General features: G+C 32.8%; 2 protein-coding genes across 2 annotated transcripts; one reads left to right on the top strand and one right to left on the bottom strand.

The window, feature by feature from the left end:
* Positions 1–5,362: 5,362 nt before the first annotated feature.
* LOC106714974 (ceramide glucosyltransferase) lies at positions 5,363–7,361 on the bottom strand. The gene has a single exon (XM_014508137.2). The coding sequence runs from the start codon at positions 7,050–7,052 to the stop codon at positions 5,859–5,861; it is 1,194 nt and encodes a 397-aa protein (XP_014363623.2). The 5' UTR covers positions 7,053–7,361; the 3' UTR covers positions 5,363–5,858.
* A 528-nt stretch (positions 7,362–7,889) lies between these two features.
* On the top strand, positions 7,890–19,304 carry LOC106714752. The gene is made up of 14 exons (XM_045684370.1): positions 7,890–8,042; positions 8,128–8,331; positions 8,632–8,825; positions 9,273–9,474; positions 9,625–9,723; positions 10,507–10,673; positions 11,055–11,229; positions 11,308–11,376; positions 11,685–11,736; positions 14,211–14,284; positions 14,818–18,016; positions 18,393–18,483; positions 18,709–18,816; positions 19,142–19,304. Exons 1-14 carry the CDS (start codon positions 7,890–7,892, stop codon positions 19,302–19,304), a joined length of 4,950 nt encoding a protein of 1,649 aa, XP_045540326.1.
* The last annotated feature ends 1,773 nt before the right edge of the window (positions 19,305–21,077 follow it).

The raw sequence follows: 21,077 nt of genomic DNA, 5'->3' as shown, positions 1-21,077 counted from the left end.
TTTTTTGCAAATGGCACTGGCTTAAATATTGGCGAGCGCATTAATTGGAGCAAATAGACTATCACACTTCACATTTGGTGCTTGGCCTGTTTTAAATAATATAGGTCAAGTGAGAGAATGTTGAATAGAGCACTTTGGATTAACAAAAATTTTAACACATGATAATTCTAATAAATTAATTGCAAATCAATCTCATGACTCAGTTAAGGTACTCTGAATGTTAAAAAAAAAACTAAAAATATTCTCTAGTTGACAAGGTTATGAAGAACTTTTATACAAAATGTTTTCAAAGACTTTATTTACCACCAGCAGTTCCTAAATGTAAATTTGGCCATCAAAAATTCTATAAAAATTAGAGACAAAGACTTTTTGAATAGGCGATTTGTCATAGCTTTGGACCGAACCAACATTTCTTGTTTAAAAAACCTTGTAACAGTTTTTTTAAACATGAACTTTCAGTTACAAAAAAAAAATCAATAGTTCATAATGTGAACTTCAATATATTTCCAAGAGGGAGAAAACTTTTCAGCATCTGACATGAGAAATAATTAAAAGGCAATTAAAGATTTTAAAACAACATATTAACTATCGAAACGCCCCAACCTATGGATAGAGTAATAGTTTTTTTTTCAATAAAACTTATACTTTCGTCAAATTGTTTTAGTTTAGATAATTATACGACTAACAGGAGGGTAATGTTTTTAATGAATAATGGTGTCCGTGCTATTGTGACCTGTAGCCTAAACAGTTTGACCGTGATGTCATTCGATTCGTATTATTCCCTGGTGTGTCATTAGTTGAGAATATGTATTGATTTTTAAATATTGATTAATACACCAACCCGCAATTGATTTTTGTCTATTGGCCGTATTAAAATTCGTTAAATGTAATAAGAATTCGTAAATTTTGTATTGAAGTGTTGTATGGTGTTTACATCTGGTGATTTTGATAACGTTAGAAAAAAATATGATGTATCCGGTACTTAACAGCCGTCTTAGTTCGTAATCTAATACCTTGTTCACACCAGGCCAGTCGCGCTGGCCTTTCATGGACGGCGTTGTCCACATTTCGCCAGTCCAGTCTGAGGCTTGGCTTAGTAATGACTACAGGGACAATGTCGTCGAAATAAAAAAATGGAATACGCTACATAAGCAAGCCTTCAATTTAGTACTTCAGGAAATTGTAAAAGAAATTAACTATGTTGAGTTAAATAAAAAAAAACCTTGGGTTAGAAAGTGGATTAGTGAACGAGATAAGGGGGGTCGGCTTTACTATTAAAGCAGCTCAAGGCGGAAGATCCGGGGGAGCATAAATTAGCAACAAAAATATATTTTATAACTTCAAAAAGCAATTTTAGTTACCATTCTATCAATAGGTACAGCTTTATTTCCATCCGTAGTACATCCGTATTGCATTAACCGTAATGCAACTACGGATGGAAAAAATAGAGTTCGAAAGCCGTAGCTCTATTTTTTATATTTAATTCCGTCCAAGTCTTAATACATTTTTATTCACAAAAGCAAAAATGACAAATAATAGCACTTTCAGATTAAACAGACTAGATAAAATAACAACGTGTGGTACCTATACGACTGTTTAGTCAGAACTGGACTGGCCTGTCCCAGACTGTGCCTGTTGCGGCGGAATGGCCAAACTGGCCTGGAAAGTATAACGCCATCCCAGTTATCAGTCAGACTGGCTTATTGGCTTCCATGGGTCCACATTAGGCCAGTTGTATGTCAGCGCTGATTTCGAGAGGGACTAGCCTACTGAGCTGGCCTAGTGTGAACGGGGTATAATAGTAATAAAAGGGTTCTGATTGCCATGGTGACTGTGTCAGTTTGAGTATCTATCAAACTTTATTTGTTGGCCAATGAGTCACAAGTCAGTGCATCATTAAGCTATGCAGAAATGTCGTGCCAACAAAATTGTAGTCATAGAAAAATTATGTCAGGAATTAGTTCAACCTATTTGTACCAATGCTTACCACTTGCGAAATTTAAAAAAAAAATACATTCAACGCGTAACATGTGTTTATACAACCGTTTGAGTCGGAATCGCGCGCTTTTTTTAACCATAACTTTTTAATTTACCAATAAAAGTCATAAATTGTTTATAGATTGATTATTATGTCATATGTCAAAATAGACAGTTTATTTTTCAAAAACTTAACGTGAATTTAATATTAATTTGAAATCGAATTCAAGACTGGATAAATAACGGCTTACACTGAACAGCCGAATTCGAACGTGTCTAATGTACTTTTTAAAAATTGATACAGAACGAAATGTAATTACCAAACGTTCTACTTCCAGAAACAATACCGAGCCTATCAGTATAACCTTGACCCTGCTCAACGGTAAATAGTAACCACTAGATTGATTTTACGTTATTTTCGTGGATCAATAAATTTTTGTTCAACAAAGAAATGGGCAATCGACGGCATAACGAGTTACCTTAGTGTACTCGTACATTGTTTTTTCCGCCAACAAGCTTGCAAAACCGGATCGTTTCGACGTCATCTTATTATCTTACAACAGTACAGTCTGTATTTGATGCGTAATGTTTTAAGTGAATAAAAAGGTACAGTTGGGCTTGCTGGTTGTATTCCACGTACAACACGATAATGTAAAAAGTTTATTCAGGTCAAAATTAGTAATTGATCTGAAATTTGTAAGCTATTGTTATGAAAATATGATTTAATGTGGAAAATGCTTCTAATTTGTTTATTTCCTTATATTTAAAAAGTTCGGTTTATAGAATGAGGCATTTTTTTGTAACTGGAATACCGTGAACGAAGTCAACTGTACAGTGGAGAGTTATATTTGCACCGCCTTTCAGGATATTAACACTTATCCTTTAAATTTGATTATACGGATGTCTCCGAGAATGCAAAGTGCACAGGAATACATTCAAATTGATTTTTATTTTTTAGCATACTATACTGATAGTTTAACGCAAAATCTAATATATAAAATTCTCGTGTCACAGTTTTCGTCACCGTACTCCTCCGAAACGTCTTGACCGATTCTCATGAAATTTTGTGAGCATATTCAGTAGGTCTGAGAATCGGCCAACATCTATTTTTCATTTTTTTTTAACCGCGCGGACGGAGTCGCGGGCGACAGCTAGTATAATATATATATATATATATATATATATATATATATATATATATATTATATGTAAAAAACAAAAGTAACTGTGTTGGTTGATTAAAAAGTAATGTAAACATGATACCCTGGTTTACATTATGCCAGTACAGTATGACAGTAGTGTTGATCTGGCATGGACTGTATGAGCTAACTGGCATCAGTTAGTGTTTAAATTATAACATTTGTATTCTAGCACTGATATTAAGCGCTATTGTTCTACTGTACTAGCATAGTACAAAACAAGAATAATTTCCTTCGCAGAAACACCCCCACAAAAACATTGTTAAATCAGTTTTTTGAAGCAGAATAAGAGAAGTTATATGTTTTATACAGGATGTTTATAAATACTATTCACCTTAAAGCATGTGTTCAAATACTAAAAGCTGAGAATTACATATAGAATAATAAAATAATTAAGATATCCTAATATATATAATTAAAAATATAACATAAACACTTAAATGGATATAAAGAAAATAAAATTGTTTGGTGATTTAGTGAAACAACAGACCCTAAAACAATTTTATTATATATACAGAAAATGACTCTCAGTCATTATCCAGTACCGACAGTCACCCTATATATGCAAGAAACTCAGATTAAAGAGCAACCTCTATAGGGGAGGAAAATATTGCCGTCATACTCAAGTTTATCTAGGTTCGACTATATATATTTCATTAAAATTAATAAATTAACCACATGATGTCTTCGAAATAAAATTTCTACATGCAATTGTATAATCATTTACTCCTATTTATTCTATGAAATAAATGAGGCAATAAAATAAGGTGATGTTTATATTCCCAAATTGAAAACAAAACAATGTTGATTTTTATTGAACAATTTAAAAATAATTAATTTAGACGTCATTATCATACGAATCAGGGCTAGAGTGGTATATTAACTCTAGCAATAGGTGTAGTATATAACATAGTATATAAAGTGAATAGCCCTAGAAACAATAGACACATAATAGATACCATGACATTGACTTGTGAGTCTGTGTTACTTGGATAATGTGTGCATTGTTACAAATAAAGTAATGTATATAATTTTAAGCAGACTTAACTAAACACAACAGCATTGAGTATTTTTATAATGTTCCTGGTCTATATGTAACCATTACACAAAAGTAATATAGATAAAGTGCTTGATGAGTTACAATATAACCCATCCAATGTAAAGAGTTACATCTCATATCAGGGCAAGCAATAAAATATTTTGGGCCCATCACTGATCACAAAATTAATCATGCACTAAGAAGATTGTGAAATTTTTAATACAGGCGCAAATACAAGTGATCTATGGTACGAAATTAAAAAAAAAAAAAACTTTTAGGCGGCACATTTATGACCAACATATAAATATGGCATATTGATACATAAAGATTAGCCCCTGTCCTATGGGATTTCTATAACATGTGACTCTTTCCGTTGGATGGCTCGGGTAATGTATAAATTTATTAGCAGGGTGCTTTTGTACCTTTGGACATACCTATACCCCCAGTCTTGTCTCTCAACACTCTTTGGTTAAAATATAAAGTAAGGTTTTTTTTTTACATTGTCTTTTAGTTTTAAATTTTTACAAAATGAAACACAAACCTCATTTTTGGTCCCAACTCAGGCCATTGTCTTTAATTTTCCTATACCTTTCATAGTCCAAAGGTACATGGTGTTTAATATGGATTAGTAAATTATTATGAACTGTTCACAACCAATATTCATATAGAAAAAAAACATACAAACAGAACAGACTTAAATTCAGATAATTCTCAAGATAAATTAATTTTAATTATTGATATTATAGAAAATAACACCCTGTATATTTTAAAAATAGTACTAACAAGAATTTTTGGAATCTTTTGTACAGCTTGATAATGAAAAATGGTCAAATATATTTTGAAAACCCATATAAGTTGACAAAAGATAGTTCAAATACTGTGTGAATATTTCACTTTTTTTAAATTATTGAGTGGTACGAACTGTTCCTAACTTCATTATGTTTAACGAAGAATGTAAACTAGATTTAACATACCTAATATATAAATGAATATGTAAGAATTGGTTCCAGCCCAATTATGAAAGATAACTTGTTTGTTACAAAATAAGTACTATTATTACATAGCAGGACTTGATATTGTGTATTTTAATGAATGTTTCTTTATGTTTGATCTTAAATAAATAAGACTAGAAGAAATTCAATGTTGGATAAAGTTTTATTTTTCAGAGAAAAAAGTAATAACTAAAAAAAATAAAAAGTTTTTTCATGTGTATGAATGGAAATAAGTAATTGAACTTTAAACCCTATTATTGATTATGAGTAGTACGAATGAATCACATCTTTTGATAGAATTGTGTGTCAACACTGAAGGACTATTATGTCTCAAACAGTGGCCACTGCGGAAACAATATTATTATGGCAAATCACAAATGGTAAAATTAAACAATTACCACAGGTATGGATACAACAGCCTGTGTCATTAAATCTATAAACATTCAAAACTTTCTAAAACAAGAATAACAAGTACCCACCGTTTCTTTTAAAATTATAAATAGCAGTTAAAATAAAACCTTATGCTAATATTATAAACACTCATTCATATACGGCAGCGAGGAATATCAACCTTGCGACCTGCATGCTGGCAGTACAAAATGTAACCGAAACATTCACCAAATTAAAGCTTTTGTAAAGCGAGGGTCTCGTTCAGAACTTGAGCTTAGGCTTGAGTTCGTGCGCGCGACCACCCCAGTCTAACCGATAGCAGCGAGTCCGCCACGAGATCTCGGGGTTTAGCAGGGCAGCCGCGAGGACGAACGGCGCACAGCACTCGCTCCACACCCACCCGAGGAGGAACTGCACTTTAGTGAACGGCGGCGACCCATTCTGCACCGAACGGAGTATCAACCAGTCCGATAGAAACCACGCTAGCACATGCACCAGGAAAAATGGCAAAGGTTCCGCCCCGAACAACTGACCGGCAGCCCACGCTGCGCCGGCGCCGAGGGGCATGCACTCGCTAAGGGGCTCCAGCAGCGCCGTAGTTGGCACCATGGCGATGCGGAGGCGAGCCCAGCGCGTTAACCGCGCCTGTAGTGCCCCCACCGACCGCGTACCGGAGTTTTGCAGCGCCGGCAGGGAGGCCACCCGCATCCGCCATCCTCGAGACACCACAGCTTTTGCCATGAAGTAATCTTCCGCCAAGTATTCACCAAAAGCTGCCAATCCTCCGCTCTCTTCTAAAGCGCACCTTCGCATTAAAGAAGACATGCCGACGTGACAATTTATGCCCAGAAAGTCTGCACCAAGATACATACGAGCCTGGGCCGTACCGAAGTAGACTTTCTCGTAAACTGCTGCAAACCCTTCAGCGTCACACACGAACGGCATTTGGTGAACGATCGCGACGTCTTCTCGCATATGTTGTACCATATCGAGGAGAGTGTCCTCCCGCATCCGAATTCCGGCATCGCTTATTAGAATCATAGGATATTTTGCCGCCAAATACGCCGGTTGCATGTTGTTGATTTTAGGATTGACACCGACGCACATTCCGCCGATGAAAAGCCGCGCTTCAATGTGTGGATACTTGTGTAAAAGGCTGTTCACCAACATTACTGCAGGATCATGTTCACTTTCTACACAAAATAACACTTCGTATGTCGGGTAATCCAGGGTGAAAAATGTTTCTAAGTTAGAAAATAAATTGGGATCCACACCCGTCAAGGGTTTTAGTATTGAAACTCCTGGATATGGTTGTTCTGGTGGCGACCGGTCTACTGTCCTGTGTAATTTCCATTTAGAATACGATAAAGCCATTATGTGAATTAACCACAGACACACCCAAGCGACTATAAAAAATATGGCAAAACCATATACTGTATACACCATGGGGATCATAATTGAAAAGCTTTTATGTCGCTTTGGCTTTCGGGCCACATAATATCGACTGGTTTAAGGAGGCCGAACCGTGCGCTATGATCATATCATAACACTTAACTAATGCTGAACAAGATAGCCGAAGTATAATAACTGAATGTAATGATTCACTGGATATTATCGCGTCATTTTTATCACCAGAACACTTTGCGATCGTATTTAACACGATTTCACGACTGTTTTACGATAAACTGTTCATTTCATACAGCACAACACAAGGACAACCGATCCTCGACAATTTGCCGTCTATCCAAAGAGCATATACTAAAAAAGTCAATCCAACGAACCTAAATGTTGCCTAGTTAAAAGTAGAAAATGTTACTAGAATCTACTAGAATCCCTAGAAGTGCACCAAGCATTTGAAAATGATTTAATCCTCGGAAAGTTTCCTTTGTTATAATGTTAATATGTTACAGAAAGACAAAATTCGAAGACAATTAAGCTTCATAGAAGAAATATTGAGAATTTAATAATAAATAGGAATAAGGGTTACCAGAATCAATTTTTAAAATTGATCTGTTAATCTTTTACTGAAAAGACAACTTATTTGTATTTTTTAGAAATCAAAATTACTCTTAAAATGCAACTTATTCGTTATCCTAAATACGTTTTCAGTTACAAACTACTAGCATTAAGTATTTTATTATGGCAATGTTAGCATAGTAAGGTCTGTATTATTTTCCCATTATCATTGGTCTTCCATGATCTTTTATTATCTATAATCGCGTCGTCGTGATATTCCCGCTTTTCACAAAAAATTTAAATTCAATTAATTTTTTTCAATTCATTTAATTGAACATGGATGTGATTGAGCATTTAAAAACAGTGTGTAATTTAAATCAATATATGCAAGTATCTCAATATGTTGTATCTAATTTTGCAAGTTCTAAAATAGAATTAAACATGTCCACAATACAAGCTTTAAACAAAATAAAATCATTTGAAATTGAGGTAAAAATTTAATGTACGATTAAAAATACTGTTATACATGTCAAAATTAAGAAAATAGTTTCCATTCAAATTTTGTCTGTTTTAGTATTTCAGTAAATACGAGGAGAACGGTGCTGGTATTAAAATATTTGATCTTCTGTTACTTAATCCGCCGTCAAAAACATGGGATTTGCTTGGAAAGGAACTAATTTTACTACTACAGTACTGGTTAAATGCTTTGCGCAAACATCTGATTATCCATAATAATAATTGGTGGCCGTTCTTGCAATCAATACTGAAGTTTGTAAAGGTATTTTTTTTAAATGTTACGTAACCTCAAAAATATAACATTAAAATCCCTACTCATCTCAAGAACTCCATAAAGCCTTGGTTAAGCTTCTTATCTAAGATGTCATAGTCAAGGGTTTCAATTCGTTAATTTAATCTTTCCGCGCCAAAGATGAAAAATGCGTTGAGACAGTCTTTTTTTTTTTGGGTGGACTCCATTTTGGCACGTCTTTATTATTTCTTACTCCCCGAGGTCAGTCCTGATCTTTGTAATATGTCAAGTTTTTTTTCATTATAACCTTAAAGTAATAAAACATTGCAGGAATTAGGATTAAAAGAGTGTAAGCTTAATGATGTAATAGTAAAGGAGACAGCGGAGTGTCTACTTGACCTGGCTACTCATACAAGGCCCGATATCAACCAGCGATACAAGATCCTTTGCGCTTTGAACGCTTGCAGTGTCGCTTGCAGTAGGGAAATACGTGTTGCATTGAGAAGTCATTTTGAAGTTTACTTGTAAGTTTTTAGTGTAAAAATACTATTTTTCACTGTGAGTTTCCACTGTCGAAACATCTACTAAAACAATTTTTTGTCTTTTTTTATATTGTAAGGTGGCCAACGAGCAAGCCGTCACTGAAATTCGCCGAAATGGCGAAGCGACCGCTGTTCATAGACATCTGTAATTGCAGATGCGTTGCCTACCTTTAATCGTCGGAGGAGGAGACGCACAAAAAGAGAATATTTCCCCTTCCTATCCATCTCCTCCTCCATAAAACCCACTTCCCTACCCTACCTTTCTGAATTTGTTTTATTCAAAGAATGAGAGTATATGTTTTCGTACAAATGTTTCGGCAGTGTTAACTCACGGAAAGACTTATTGCGATGATTTACTTCCAACGAATGTACAACATTCGTTTAACTTCAATGGTGTTTTGAAGTATTTTTTTTCAATTTATTTTAAAGCATAAAACTGGCAACATTGTTATCATCATGTGGTGATGCGGCGGTCCAGTACAGCATTATGGAGACCCTGCTCCGTTGGTTATTGCCTCGATATGTACAAGAAGTAAGACGAGATGCTGCTTTAAAATGGTTTCCCAACAACTTGTATGACAAAGAGACTGTTACTATGTTTGTTGAAAGACCTTGGAAGGATTTTTTCCAGGTATTACCAGAGTCAAACTTTACGTCTATTTGTAGTTAGGCAATTTGGCAATTTTTTAAATTTGCATTTGTCATTATGCGTAATAAATAATAAAAAAACAGAATCATCATCATTTGACGAACTAATAACAAGGATTTCTTTAATTTTAAGGATACCAGAGACTTCCTAAACGCACACAACGCTCGTAGTGATCTCATAACTTCAGTTATTTGTAAGAAATTAATTATAGGACAAATTGTTGTCATTACAGTGAGTTCTTTCATTATTTTTCACATATTTCATAACTAGCTGTCTCCCGCGGCTCCGTCCGCGCGGAATTAAAATGGATAATAAGTAGTCTATGTGTTCTTCCAGACTATGTTCTACATCTGTGCCAAATTTCATTAAGATCCGTTGAGCCGTTCCAGAGATACCTTCAAACATCCATCCATCTAAACATTCGCATTTAACATATTAGTAAGATAGTAAGATTTACATTACACCTCTTTATTTTTAGCGGTAGAGTTTTAGAGTTATAAAGCAGTATCTCTAATAATGGTTGTGTAGAAATATAAAATAGAATACGTTACATAGTCTTAAAAATACTATTTTTATACGTTTTGTGGCAGGTACAGTCAGGGCCATTCGCGGTGTTCCACTTAAAGAAAAATTGCCTTGTTCCTTGAGACAAAGTCCACTCCTTCTTTCAAAATAACGAATAAGGCAGCAGAGTTTAAAAAACAATTAGTCGTTAACCACTGACCGACCTTATTTCGTACAGACAGATATAAAAGCTGCGTCCTATTGGTTATTGTCCGCGTCATCATCTCAATGCGTATAGATTTTTTAAACTGCAAGCCTTTAAGATGGAATACCGTCAGAAACCCTGATAGTACAATGTAGTTGTCAATATCTTGTTTTAATTTTTCTTTTTTTTTAAACAAATACAATTATTATTATTATAATAAAACATGGGAAAAAAATAAAGCAATTGCTTAAGTTTTTTTTAATCTCTATGTTAAATCTCTTATTTGAATTATCAACGGTTACCAGGGCTCAGAGAAATGTTACAATTGGCTAGACATAAACACAAGTACTAAATGTCTAACTGTGATGTTGGAGCCTAGGCTGCTGCGTACTTTAGGTTGTGGATTACACGCAGAGGCTTGTGAGGCTCTCGTTATAAACGAAGTTAATACTGACGCAGCGAAATTACGAAAGTAAACTTTGTTAATCTTATATATATTAGACTTTAATATTTAACAATGGTAGACATCAGCAACATCTGTTGCATGAATGGACCTCATCATCAGCAATACCACCACCACACAGAAGACATGTCACAAGTGGAAGAAATTCCGCGTACAGTCTGATGAATGTGCAAGTCAAAGGACTAATTTGAGATATCTTCCTCTTCCCCACTAATTTTTATAAGCTAAAGATGAGAAAGAAATGTGGATTTGGCAGGGGAGAAGACGTAAGGGAAAAATCTTCCCATTCTTTAATCCATCTGCTATCTCTTATGTTGTCTTTGAGCAGCGTTGACTTCAATATTTTAGCGAAATTGCCACTTATCTTTAACTATTAAAATGTAATTACAGAATAGCTCAGGAAGTGACAATATTTGTAAAGACATTGGAGCCAGCACATTTAATACCGTCTACAATCAGCCTGAGTAATGAAAACTGTAAAGAAATTAAGATTGTGGTCAGTACTAAATGTGATATGGGCAAGGTTGATTCAGCGTTAAGAAGAATTTTCGCTCATAAATATCAGGTATATAAAGCTTCCATGTATATAATACTGCATGTACAATCATAAAATGTTATTTAATTTTTTTTTCTCCAATTTTAGGTACTTTTTGACATTGAAAATGGTATCCCCATATCTCCTCAAAAGAACAACACTCGTCAAGATACATCTGTAAGTATGAAAAACAAAAAAAAAATATTTATAAAAAAAATAAAGAATGTATTTATTACCTTTTATATAATGACTGTAAACAAGACTGAAATTAAAATAAAAAAAATTATATAAGTACTATAATTTAATTTTTTTCAATTTGTGATGGCAACATTGATAAATATATCAAATAACAAGGCTAAAGGACACCGATATCCAATGCCTTAATAAATAAATAAAAAAAAAACAAATAATAGGTATGTTGTGACAGTTATGGAGGGTAGTTGAAAATATTTTCTTACATTATAATTGTTTGTGTTTTACTTTAGGAGGAAGATACGACATTTTCTATTCCATCTGTACGTCCAAAAAGAAGAACAGGTAAGGAAACTGTGAACAGTTGTACGTAATTTTATCAATAACAATTTCTTATCTTCATCTTCTATATATATAAAAGAAAGTCGTGTTAGTTACACTGTTTATAACTCAACATCGGTCGAACTGATTTAGTTGAAAATTGATGGGGAGGTAGCTTAGAACTAGGAGACGGACATAGGAACTGTTTTTATCTTGTGTGCATTTCTTTTATTCCGCGCGGACGAAGTCGCGGGTAAAAGCTAGTTTGAAATAATCTTTACTTACAACAAAGTTATATCAATATTTATTATTTCTTTAATTCGTATTTAATGTTTCTTGTGATATTTTATCTTTGTTAATTTGATAACATTAGTATAATACGAGTTGGCACGTCGGAGTGAAAAGTACTCTTGTTCTTCATGTGCCAAATCAAATCCCGCTTACACAAGTTAATATTCTTACAGAAATGTCATACCTTTGATTGTTATTTCTTAGTAATAAATATACACATCAAAAAAGTCTAAGCAACACATATAAATTTCAATTTTACAATGTGTTTTCGCATTAAATCCTTAGTATTTTCGTACTTTTATTATTTATTAATGCTTTTTTAATATTAAACAACAATTGTTTTTTTTTATTTACTTTTTAATAATCTTAATAACCAATAATTACGAGTAAGGAATGTTTGTACGTAGTACAAAGTAAGGTGCCTAATCAACTAAACTTAAAGTAAAATTAAATGGTTGTACAAAAATTGCATAAATTAATACAAAGTGTGGTCTCCTCTGTTATGGAGAACTTGCTGGCACCGATTATTCATAGAATCGATGAGACTGTTAATGTGATCCTACGGCAATTGCTCCCAATGAAATTTTAGTAAGTCCATCAGTTGTTGGGTTGTTGTCACTCCATCCAAGTCATTTAAAACACGTCTCTGGAGCATGTCCCGCGCATGCTCGATGGGGTTGAGGTCTGGCGATTGTGCAGGCCAAGGCAATACCAGGAAGTTTTCCCTTGCCAAGTACTCCCGTGTGTGCAAAGCTGTATGCGAACGCGCATTGTCATGCATCAAGGTGAAATCGAAGCCAAGCGCTTGTGCGAATGGATGGACATAAGGTCTTAGAACATCTTCAACGTAATTTACAGCGTTCATGTTACCATTTACAAAAACGAGCTCAGTTCGTCTGTTCTTCATAATACCCACCCATACCATAACTGTTAAGTCGTTGTGTGGATGCACTTCCTGAAGCCACCTCAGTCTTTCAGTATTTCCAGGACAACGGTACACTCTTACCCTTCTAGTATCAGGCTAGAACCCAAATCGAGACTCATCGCAAAATAAAATTTTATCCCATTGTTTCGGGGTCCATATAATGTGTTGCCTAAACCATTCATTTCGACGAGCGCGATTCCCGTGACGTATCGGTGGGCACCTAATTGGCCGTCGTGCTCGTAGGCCATACTCATGCAATCGATTTCACACAGTTTGGAAGCTAACAACAAGACTACTTGAATTTTGTAGCCTCAAACCTATCTCTCGGGCGGTTAACATCGGCTGGCGTCTTTCAGTCAGTTGTATGTATCGATCTTGCCGTGTTGTTGTACACCTTCCTCGACCTGGGTGCTGCTCAGCAGGATCTCCCGTGTTAGTTTAACGCTGATGAACACGGCAAATAACGCTTCTATTGATACCAAAATACCGAGATACCTGAGATTGAGTTCTTCCCGCTTGCAACATCCCTACAGCTCTCTGCATTTCATCTGCGTTCAAATGACGTCGCTCCATAACGTAAAAAATGTCTCAAAATTCAAATTTGTTCAAAACTTTTTTAATTATTGTTTGAATCTTAAAATTGATACCGAATACTAAATTTTAACAAGCAAAGAAAACGCTGTAAAATTCGAACAAATGCATTCGCTTTTGAATATGTGAAAAAAAAAAACAAATGATACTCGATTTTTTTTCACAACCAGCCAGTATGTCCTATAGATCAAAAAAGTTTACATAAGTATTACCTACTTGGTAAAAAATGATTAAATAATTGATTAATAACTTGAAACAGTATGTGTTGCTTAGACTTTTTTGATGTGTGTAGCTAAAATGGTGATTATTTAGATTTTTTTAGACTAAAATGAATGGTAACTTTATAGTACAGGGCTTAGTAACTTCGGCCCGGGGGTCACCTGTAATGCTTTTTAATAATATATTTCGACTGTAGACCATATGTTTTTAATAAAAAAGTAAATAGTTTTTCAAATAGATTTTTTTTTATAAACTTAGTATAGTCCGACAAATTAATCTGACCCGGTGAGAGGCGCTGCTGTAACATATGTTAGAAAATACATAAAATCTACTTGGGCACAGAAAATAGCACTTAACAATAGACACTTTTTGACATTGACAGGAGGCGCTAAAGTTCTGTCGTAATTTAGTTTCACTAATGTTCTCCGGTTCATATAAGTTTGTTAGCCTATACTTTATTATTTTATTTTAGGATACGTTGTAAAATCTAGGACTGTTGCTTCGGAGATTCTAGCATCCTCGGCGTCGACGACGTCATTGGCACAGGTAAACCATTATTATTAAAATATGTATAATTCAATTCAAATATCTTGGCGGGTAAGGTAATCCCTTCCACTGATACAACTAAAATTGTGTTCTACGCAGCGACTCGCTCGAAGTTCAGAACCGCCAAGATATCTGTAAACTACTATACTGTGTAATTTGCGAAGAGAACTTCATAAAGATATGATCACAGACCTCTATAGTACCTGTAGGATTTCTATTCTATTATTAATTCAAATTTCCAACAACCCCCACATTTAATATCAAAATGGCGGAAAACAATAGACACAAAATACCACTTATAACCTGTCCATATATAGTGGGTAGGATAAACAAAACAAAAAATATATTTTACTTGGAGTTTCAACTGTAGACACATCTGTAATGAAGAGAATTAATTCATCTAGATTAAAGTATCAACATTTTTTCTCTTCACAATGTAAATATTTATTTTTGTTATTTATTTTCAATATTTTTATACTAGGTAATACTAATCATAAAATAAAATAATAATATGATTGTATTAATAATTACAGCTTCACGAAAAGTTAGAGGAATTACCGTATTATGAGATTAAACACGATCGTATGAAAATTCCTTATCCCGGTTTATCTAGAATCACTGAAGCGTCAGAATCAGATGCAGGCAGAAGCTGTGGAAGTAGCGCATTCAAATTGAAATCTTTTGGTATATGTCAAAAGAGCACTTTTACACAAGCAGAAAAATCTAAAACTAAAGAAGTCAAAAAAACAAAACTCATATCGCCAGCTATAACCGATGAAGAAAATAGCGTTAGTTGTCTATTTGTTGCTACTATAGGATCCGCTGACGAATCAGTTATCAATGATACTTTAGAACGATTACCTAAAAATAGAAATCCAGAAAATATAATAGATGTTCTAGTACAAGAAGCCTTTAACGCAAACAATGTTAGTTGCGATAAAAATAAAGACAATTCAGATGTTCCCAAAGAAGCTCTTAATAAACCTATTTTAAAAGAAATTACTAATGAAAATAGAGCAAATAAAAGAAAAAGCTGCACAGTAATTAGTAATTCAACTTCCGAAGAGATTGTTGAAGGTACTCAATTTAGTAATACACTTTTCGAGAAGAGAAACATTAAAGAGTTCATCATGAAAGAGTCTGAAATATTTCCAGTTAAAGTATCGAATGATAAAGTGGAAGAATTTTTTTCACAACATTTTTCTAATAATCCTGTTACTGAAGTTATCAGTCCTTCGATAGCGAGAAAACATAATGAAACAGAATCTGAACCTAGTGAAGAAGATACTCGTCGGAAAGAGGATTTGAAAATAAATGACTCTGATATAGACTTGGACGTTCAGTTGTGTTTGAAATATATTATAGATACGATATGTAATGAATTTGATAGATGTGAAGATTTGCATGAAACATCTATAGTAGATAAACATCCTAATATTCAAGATTCACAAGAAGAAATACACGAAGAAAACACAACTAAAGATACAGACGATTTCAAAAGTCCTACAGTTAAAGAAGCTAAATCAATTAAAAAGATAACATTAAAATTTAAAAATCCCAAAAAGCCCAATGGTAAAACACAAAAAAAATCAAAAGTAAAATCTAATGAAAATTCTGTGATGTCAAAGAATGTAGAAACTGCAAAGAATACGAAAAATATCAGTTCTGTCTCTGATACTTCGAATAATATGGACGAAAGTATTCCAAAAAATAAACGTACTTTACGAAACAAGCGTAAATTGTACTCACCTAAAGATGATAAGTTTAATGATAAATGCGACGAAACTGAAAACATAAGTAAAGTTGCACTTAACACAAAGACGTACAATAAAACAAGAACTCCTATAACGTCTTACAAAGAAATAGAAAAAGAACGTAATGAATACAGAAAGAAATTAAGAAATAAGCAATCCAAAGAAAATAAACAAATATTTATATCTCCAAAAACTAAAAAGATGAATGATATATTTGATACACTTAAAAGCAATATTGATACAAATCAAGAAGTAACACTAGTCAATAAAACTAACACATTTGGGAATGTTGATGTTTACAATTTCTCTAGCGACAGTGAAGACAATTTTAAAACATCTGCAGTGAAACATTTGTCCCCTAAAAGAAGTACATTGGAAAAGAAATCTAAACAGGATAAGAAGAAAAAGACGTATTCGAGAAAAAATGCTAAATCTAAACCAAAACTTAATATTAAGATAGAAAGGCCACTTATAGATGAAAGAATGAGAGAAGCACCTCCAGAAACACTGGATACATCATTCGAACTTAGAAGATCACCAAGAAATATAGGTAAAGAACCGATACCAAATATTGAGACAGAACATGAAATGGAAGTTTTACAAGATGTTAAAACCAAACACAAAGCAAATAACAAAAGAGTTAATACTAAATTAGAGAAAAAGAAAAAATCTCCTTTGAAAAATAAAAAGAAAAATTTAAATAAAATTACAAATTATATAAAATGTAATGAAACTTTTGATACCACAGTAAGTCCTTTGCCGGGATTGACCGTGGAAACAATTCCTAATAAGAATGTAGCTAATGTTTCAGCTTCACCTAAAAGATTGGAAAAAATTAGAGAAATGTACGCAGAGAGTCCTGAGAAATTCGAAAATTTTAATACAACACAAAATTTACTCATGGATTTGGATCAAACTAGTGAATGTGGTGTTCAAGAGATCGAACATTTTGCTGAAATTCATCAAAATTCTCAGGACAATTCACAATCATCTAGAATATTGCGTTCTCAGAAAAAACAAACGCCAACTAAAAAGGTTGTCGTCAGTAAAAAAAATGATTTGATAAAATCCATTAAGAAAAATAAAAATAAGAATAAAAGAAGAAATGAGATTGAACCTACAAGATATGTCATAGATATATCAGCGGATTCTAACTCAGAAATATCAATCAATACAGTTGGCATATGTCCTATAACCGCACACGGAGATTTCGAACTGTGCTACAAAGATTTACCACCGAATCAGGACATTTTAAATAAAACCATCGAACCGAGAAATCTCGAAATCGAGGAACAAAACGAATCTATAAAAGAGCTTTATTTGCAACTTCAAAACGAAAGACTAGAAGATCAAATAAACCAAACATCGAATAGAAGTTTTCGAAATAACATCGAAAGTGTTAGTACTAAGAAAAGTACTCCGATAAACATTACGAAAATATCTTCCGATGATTATATTAAATATCTGCCATCTCTTCGTGATTCTGATACAAGTTCGAATCATAGTGTCGATGAATTAGATAAACCTAGAAGTTACAACTCAAATAAGTCTGTTTCTAGATCTAAAATAAATACTAGAATATCGGATAATTTAAATAGAAATATAACTCTGAAATCACAAATATCTCCAATAATATTATTTCATGATGAACAACCGAATCAAAATCAATCACAAAGCAACCGTTCTATAGATTCGGATAATATTAAACAAGTTAGAAATCTGTTTTATAAAACAAAACTATCAAATAAATCTAGTACAATGAAGACACGTAATTCAGATATAAATTCATCAAAGCGAGAATCTTTAAGAGATTCAGTGAATAAATTAGTTAAAAGAAAATCTTCTGAATTACCAGAAATGAATAAAAAAAGGAAAATAGAAAGTGTATTATCTAATACCCCAATACACAGCTCAGAGAATATCTCCTCTTCTTTTGTAAATAATTGGTTTGATCAATGTATAACCAGCACTAGTAGAGGTAAGTTTTCTATTATTTTAGACACATACGTGTATAAGTCATTTCAAATATCTTGTCGGCTCAAGGTCATGAACGATTCGCAAGAAGTTAAGAGCCTCTAAGATGTCTGAAAACATTTGTACATTGTCAAAAAATCGAGGCAAAAATGTGGGGTTCTAAACATTTTTATTAATGGAAAATTGCAAATAAATTTCTTAAACTGTTGAAATCAAACTTTCACATAGAAACCAAGAAAATAATTTCTTACGCCTACTCTTTATGATGACAAAAAAAAAATATAACCACCACAAGACCATTTGAATTTATATATAAAAGGTAGTTGACTTATTTTTTTTTTGAGTTTATTTTTTATTTTTTGCTTTTTAAATGACCCCAGATGGAAGACATAACTACGATGAGAATGTTCGATGTATTTTGGAGAAATTGGATACAACACTCGTAGAAATACATCATAACACTGATAGAAGGTAATAATGTATTGATGTTTGTCTATTTGTAAAAAAAGGGGGGGTGGGAAATAGGTCAGGGGTAGTAAAATTTTCTTGGAAGTGGTATAAGTGACATAATATAGATTTTTTTCGTCCGAAAATAAATAATTTTTGAATTTAAAATTGTAAAGGGGTAGCAAAATGTGAAGGGTAGTAAATTGTGCAACTAAATTTGCAAATAGTCTTTAAATATTTTTTTTTTAGATTTATCAAGACATTTGTGGAGACACAGAAGAGGTTCAGTGAGCTGAAGAGGGTACACCACGAGGTGTACGAGGAGACGCTGAGGGACCTCAATTACAAATTCAAAAGGTATAGTCAGAGAATTTAATTACCTTCCCAATTAGTATGAAATCTCTTACAAAAATGTCATAAGAGCTATAATACTGCAATTATTTATATTAATTTGACATATTTTCTACCTAATTGCTTTGTGAAAATTAAATGACATTTTCACAAAGTCTAGAAACTAATTATTTGGATGAATGGGTTTTATAATTTGATTTTTTTTCAATATGAAACTAAAAATTTTTTAAATTGTACTTCTAACGACAATGCATTATTATGCAATTAAAAAATCATTTTAATTTGTCGACATTTTTTTTTTAAATTTATTTAACCAGTAATGATATTGTAGATTACAAGAAATGTCTGATGAAATATTTGAAGAGATGAAATCTAGAATGAGAGATGTTATCACACAAGATAGAAAGCAAAAGATAGCGATGGTTAAAATCCTAAAAGAGGATGTACAGGCTGTGGTCGATTTTAACGCGAGGAAAGCCAAACAAAACAAGTAAAACAATGCTGTCGGTTTACATTGTTGAAAAAATTGTTTAAATGTGATACATATTTCCGCAGTGGAATTGTACTTTTATTATATGTTTTAGTTGATTTAAATATTATTTATATAAGAGACAGGTTTCTCTTTACATATATCTAATATATTAAAGTTTAATTTTTTACTTTGTAAGTTATTGTTATATAAAAAGTTATGTTCCAGATACATTTATACTGATAAAAATAATAATATATTAAAATTGTTATAATATTTATAGTCGAAAACTGATAAGTGAGAATCCAATGAACCGCGATTTTGCGTGATTTTTCCCGCTTTTAGAGGTTTCTCTCTATTCAGAATTTCTCGCTTTTAGAGGTTTCTCTCTATCCAGAACTTCTCGCTTTTAGAGGTTGTTCTCAATCCAGAATTTCTCGCTTTTAGAGGTTTCTCTCTATCCAGAGTTTCTCGCCTTTAGGGGTTTCTCTATACCCAGAGTTTCTCGCTCTTAAAGGTTTCTCTCAATCCTGTGTTTCTAGCTTATAGAGTTTTCTCTCTATCCAGAGTTTCTCGCTTTCGGAAGTAGTCCTTCGAATCCGGATAATAACTCTCGCTTATCCAGGTTCGACTTATAAGCATATATGAAATATTTTCTATTCTTTCTTTATTTATAACACTCTACTTATGTGAGAGTTAATTTCAATTATTTAAATGTATTAATTATAAAAAGTAATTCCGCAAAATATTACCACAAATAAGAATACAAGGTATTTAAGTTGTGATTATATGAAAAAAAAAGAAAAATAGGAATGATAAAATTTTAATTTCAAATGGTTTTTTTTCATTGCATGGGTTTATAACAAATGTACTTTTTAAACCAGCTACAAACGTACAGTTTTAATTTAAGATGTGTAGCGGACTTACAATACTGTGGTTAAAGTTTCCAAAAATTTTTATAAAGTCCACATACTAATAATTTTAAACACTTATAGTTGGTTTCTAAGACCGAAATCCCTATTTAAACATATCGTTATCCCTCTCAATTACCTTTAATAAAAAAAAATAACAATATGTTTTATACAGGGATTTTGGTCTTAGAAACCAATGAACAAGTAGTTCTTTATTGACCATTCTAAATTTGGCAGTATTTATTTTTATTTTGCCCAATTTATTGATGTACTATATAAGTACTGTTTGTGTTAATGTTGTGGCAATTTCCTTATTAATTCTTCTACATTACTGTGGTTTTGGTCAGTTTATAGTTCTTTTCAAATATTTTGGCGGCTCAAGGTTATGTGCGCGCTTCGAAATCCGCTGCGCTCCATTACACTTAACATTGTGTTCTACGCGACTTACGCGATGTTAAGAGCTGCCATGATATCTGAAAACTATTATACATTTGTATGGACACATGTTATCTCTTACATTCTCTTAGAAGAAAACAGAGATGTCTTTACAAATGTCTATGTTTTGTTTGTTGTTAATTTTTATTAATTCTTTGCTTGATTTCTAAATAAAACTTGTTTTTATTATATAATTTAGATGTAATTTAAATAAAAGTTTAAGGAAAATAAATATTTCTATAATAACATTGGACTTTTTATTTTTTATCGTAAATTAAAAAAAATGATTAAAAATAAAACATCATGTATAATTTTCAATATTTATTAACGTCACCACACTTAATTATGACACATACTGTAATGTGATAATTACAATGATTACATTAAGAACAGTTTTGTGGAAAGAGCGGGCGAGTTAAATGGATATTAGCAAATACAGTCAAACCAGGATA

Source organism: Papilio machaon, chromosome 26 (genome assembly GCF_912999745.1).
Source record: "Papilio machaon chromosome 26, ilPapMach1.1, whole genome shotgun sequence".
In the NCBI taxonomy this organism is placed as follows: Eukaryota; Metazoa; Arthropoda; class Insecta; order Lepidoptera; family Papilionidae; genus Papilio; species Papilio machaon.
This window is presented reverse-complemented; position numbering and strand designations above follow the sequence as displayed.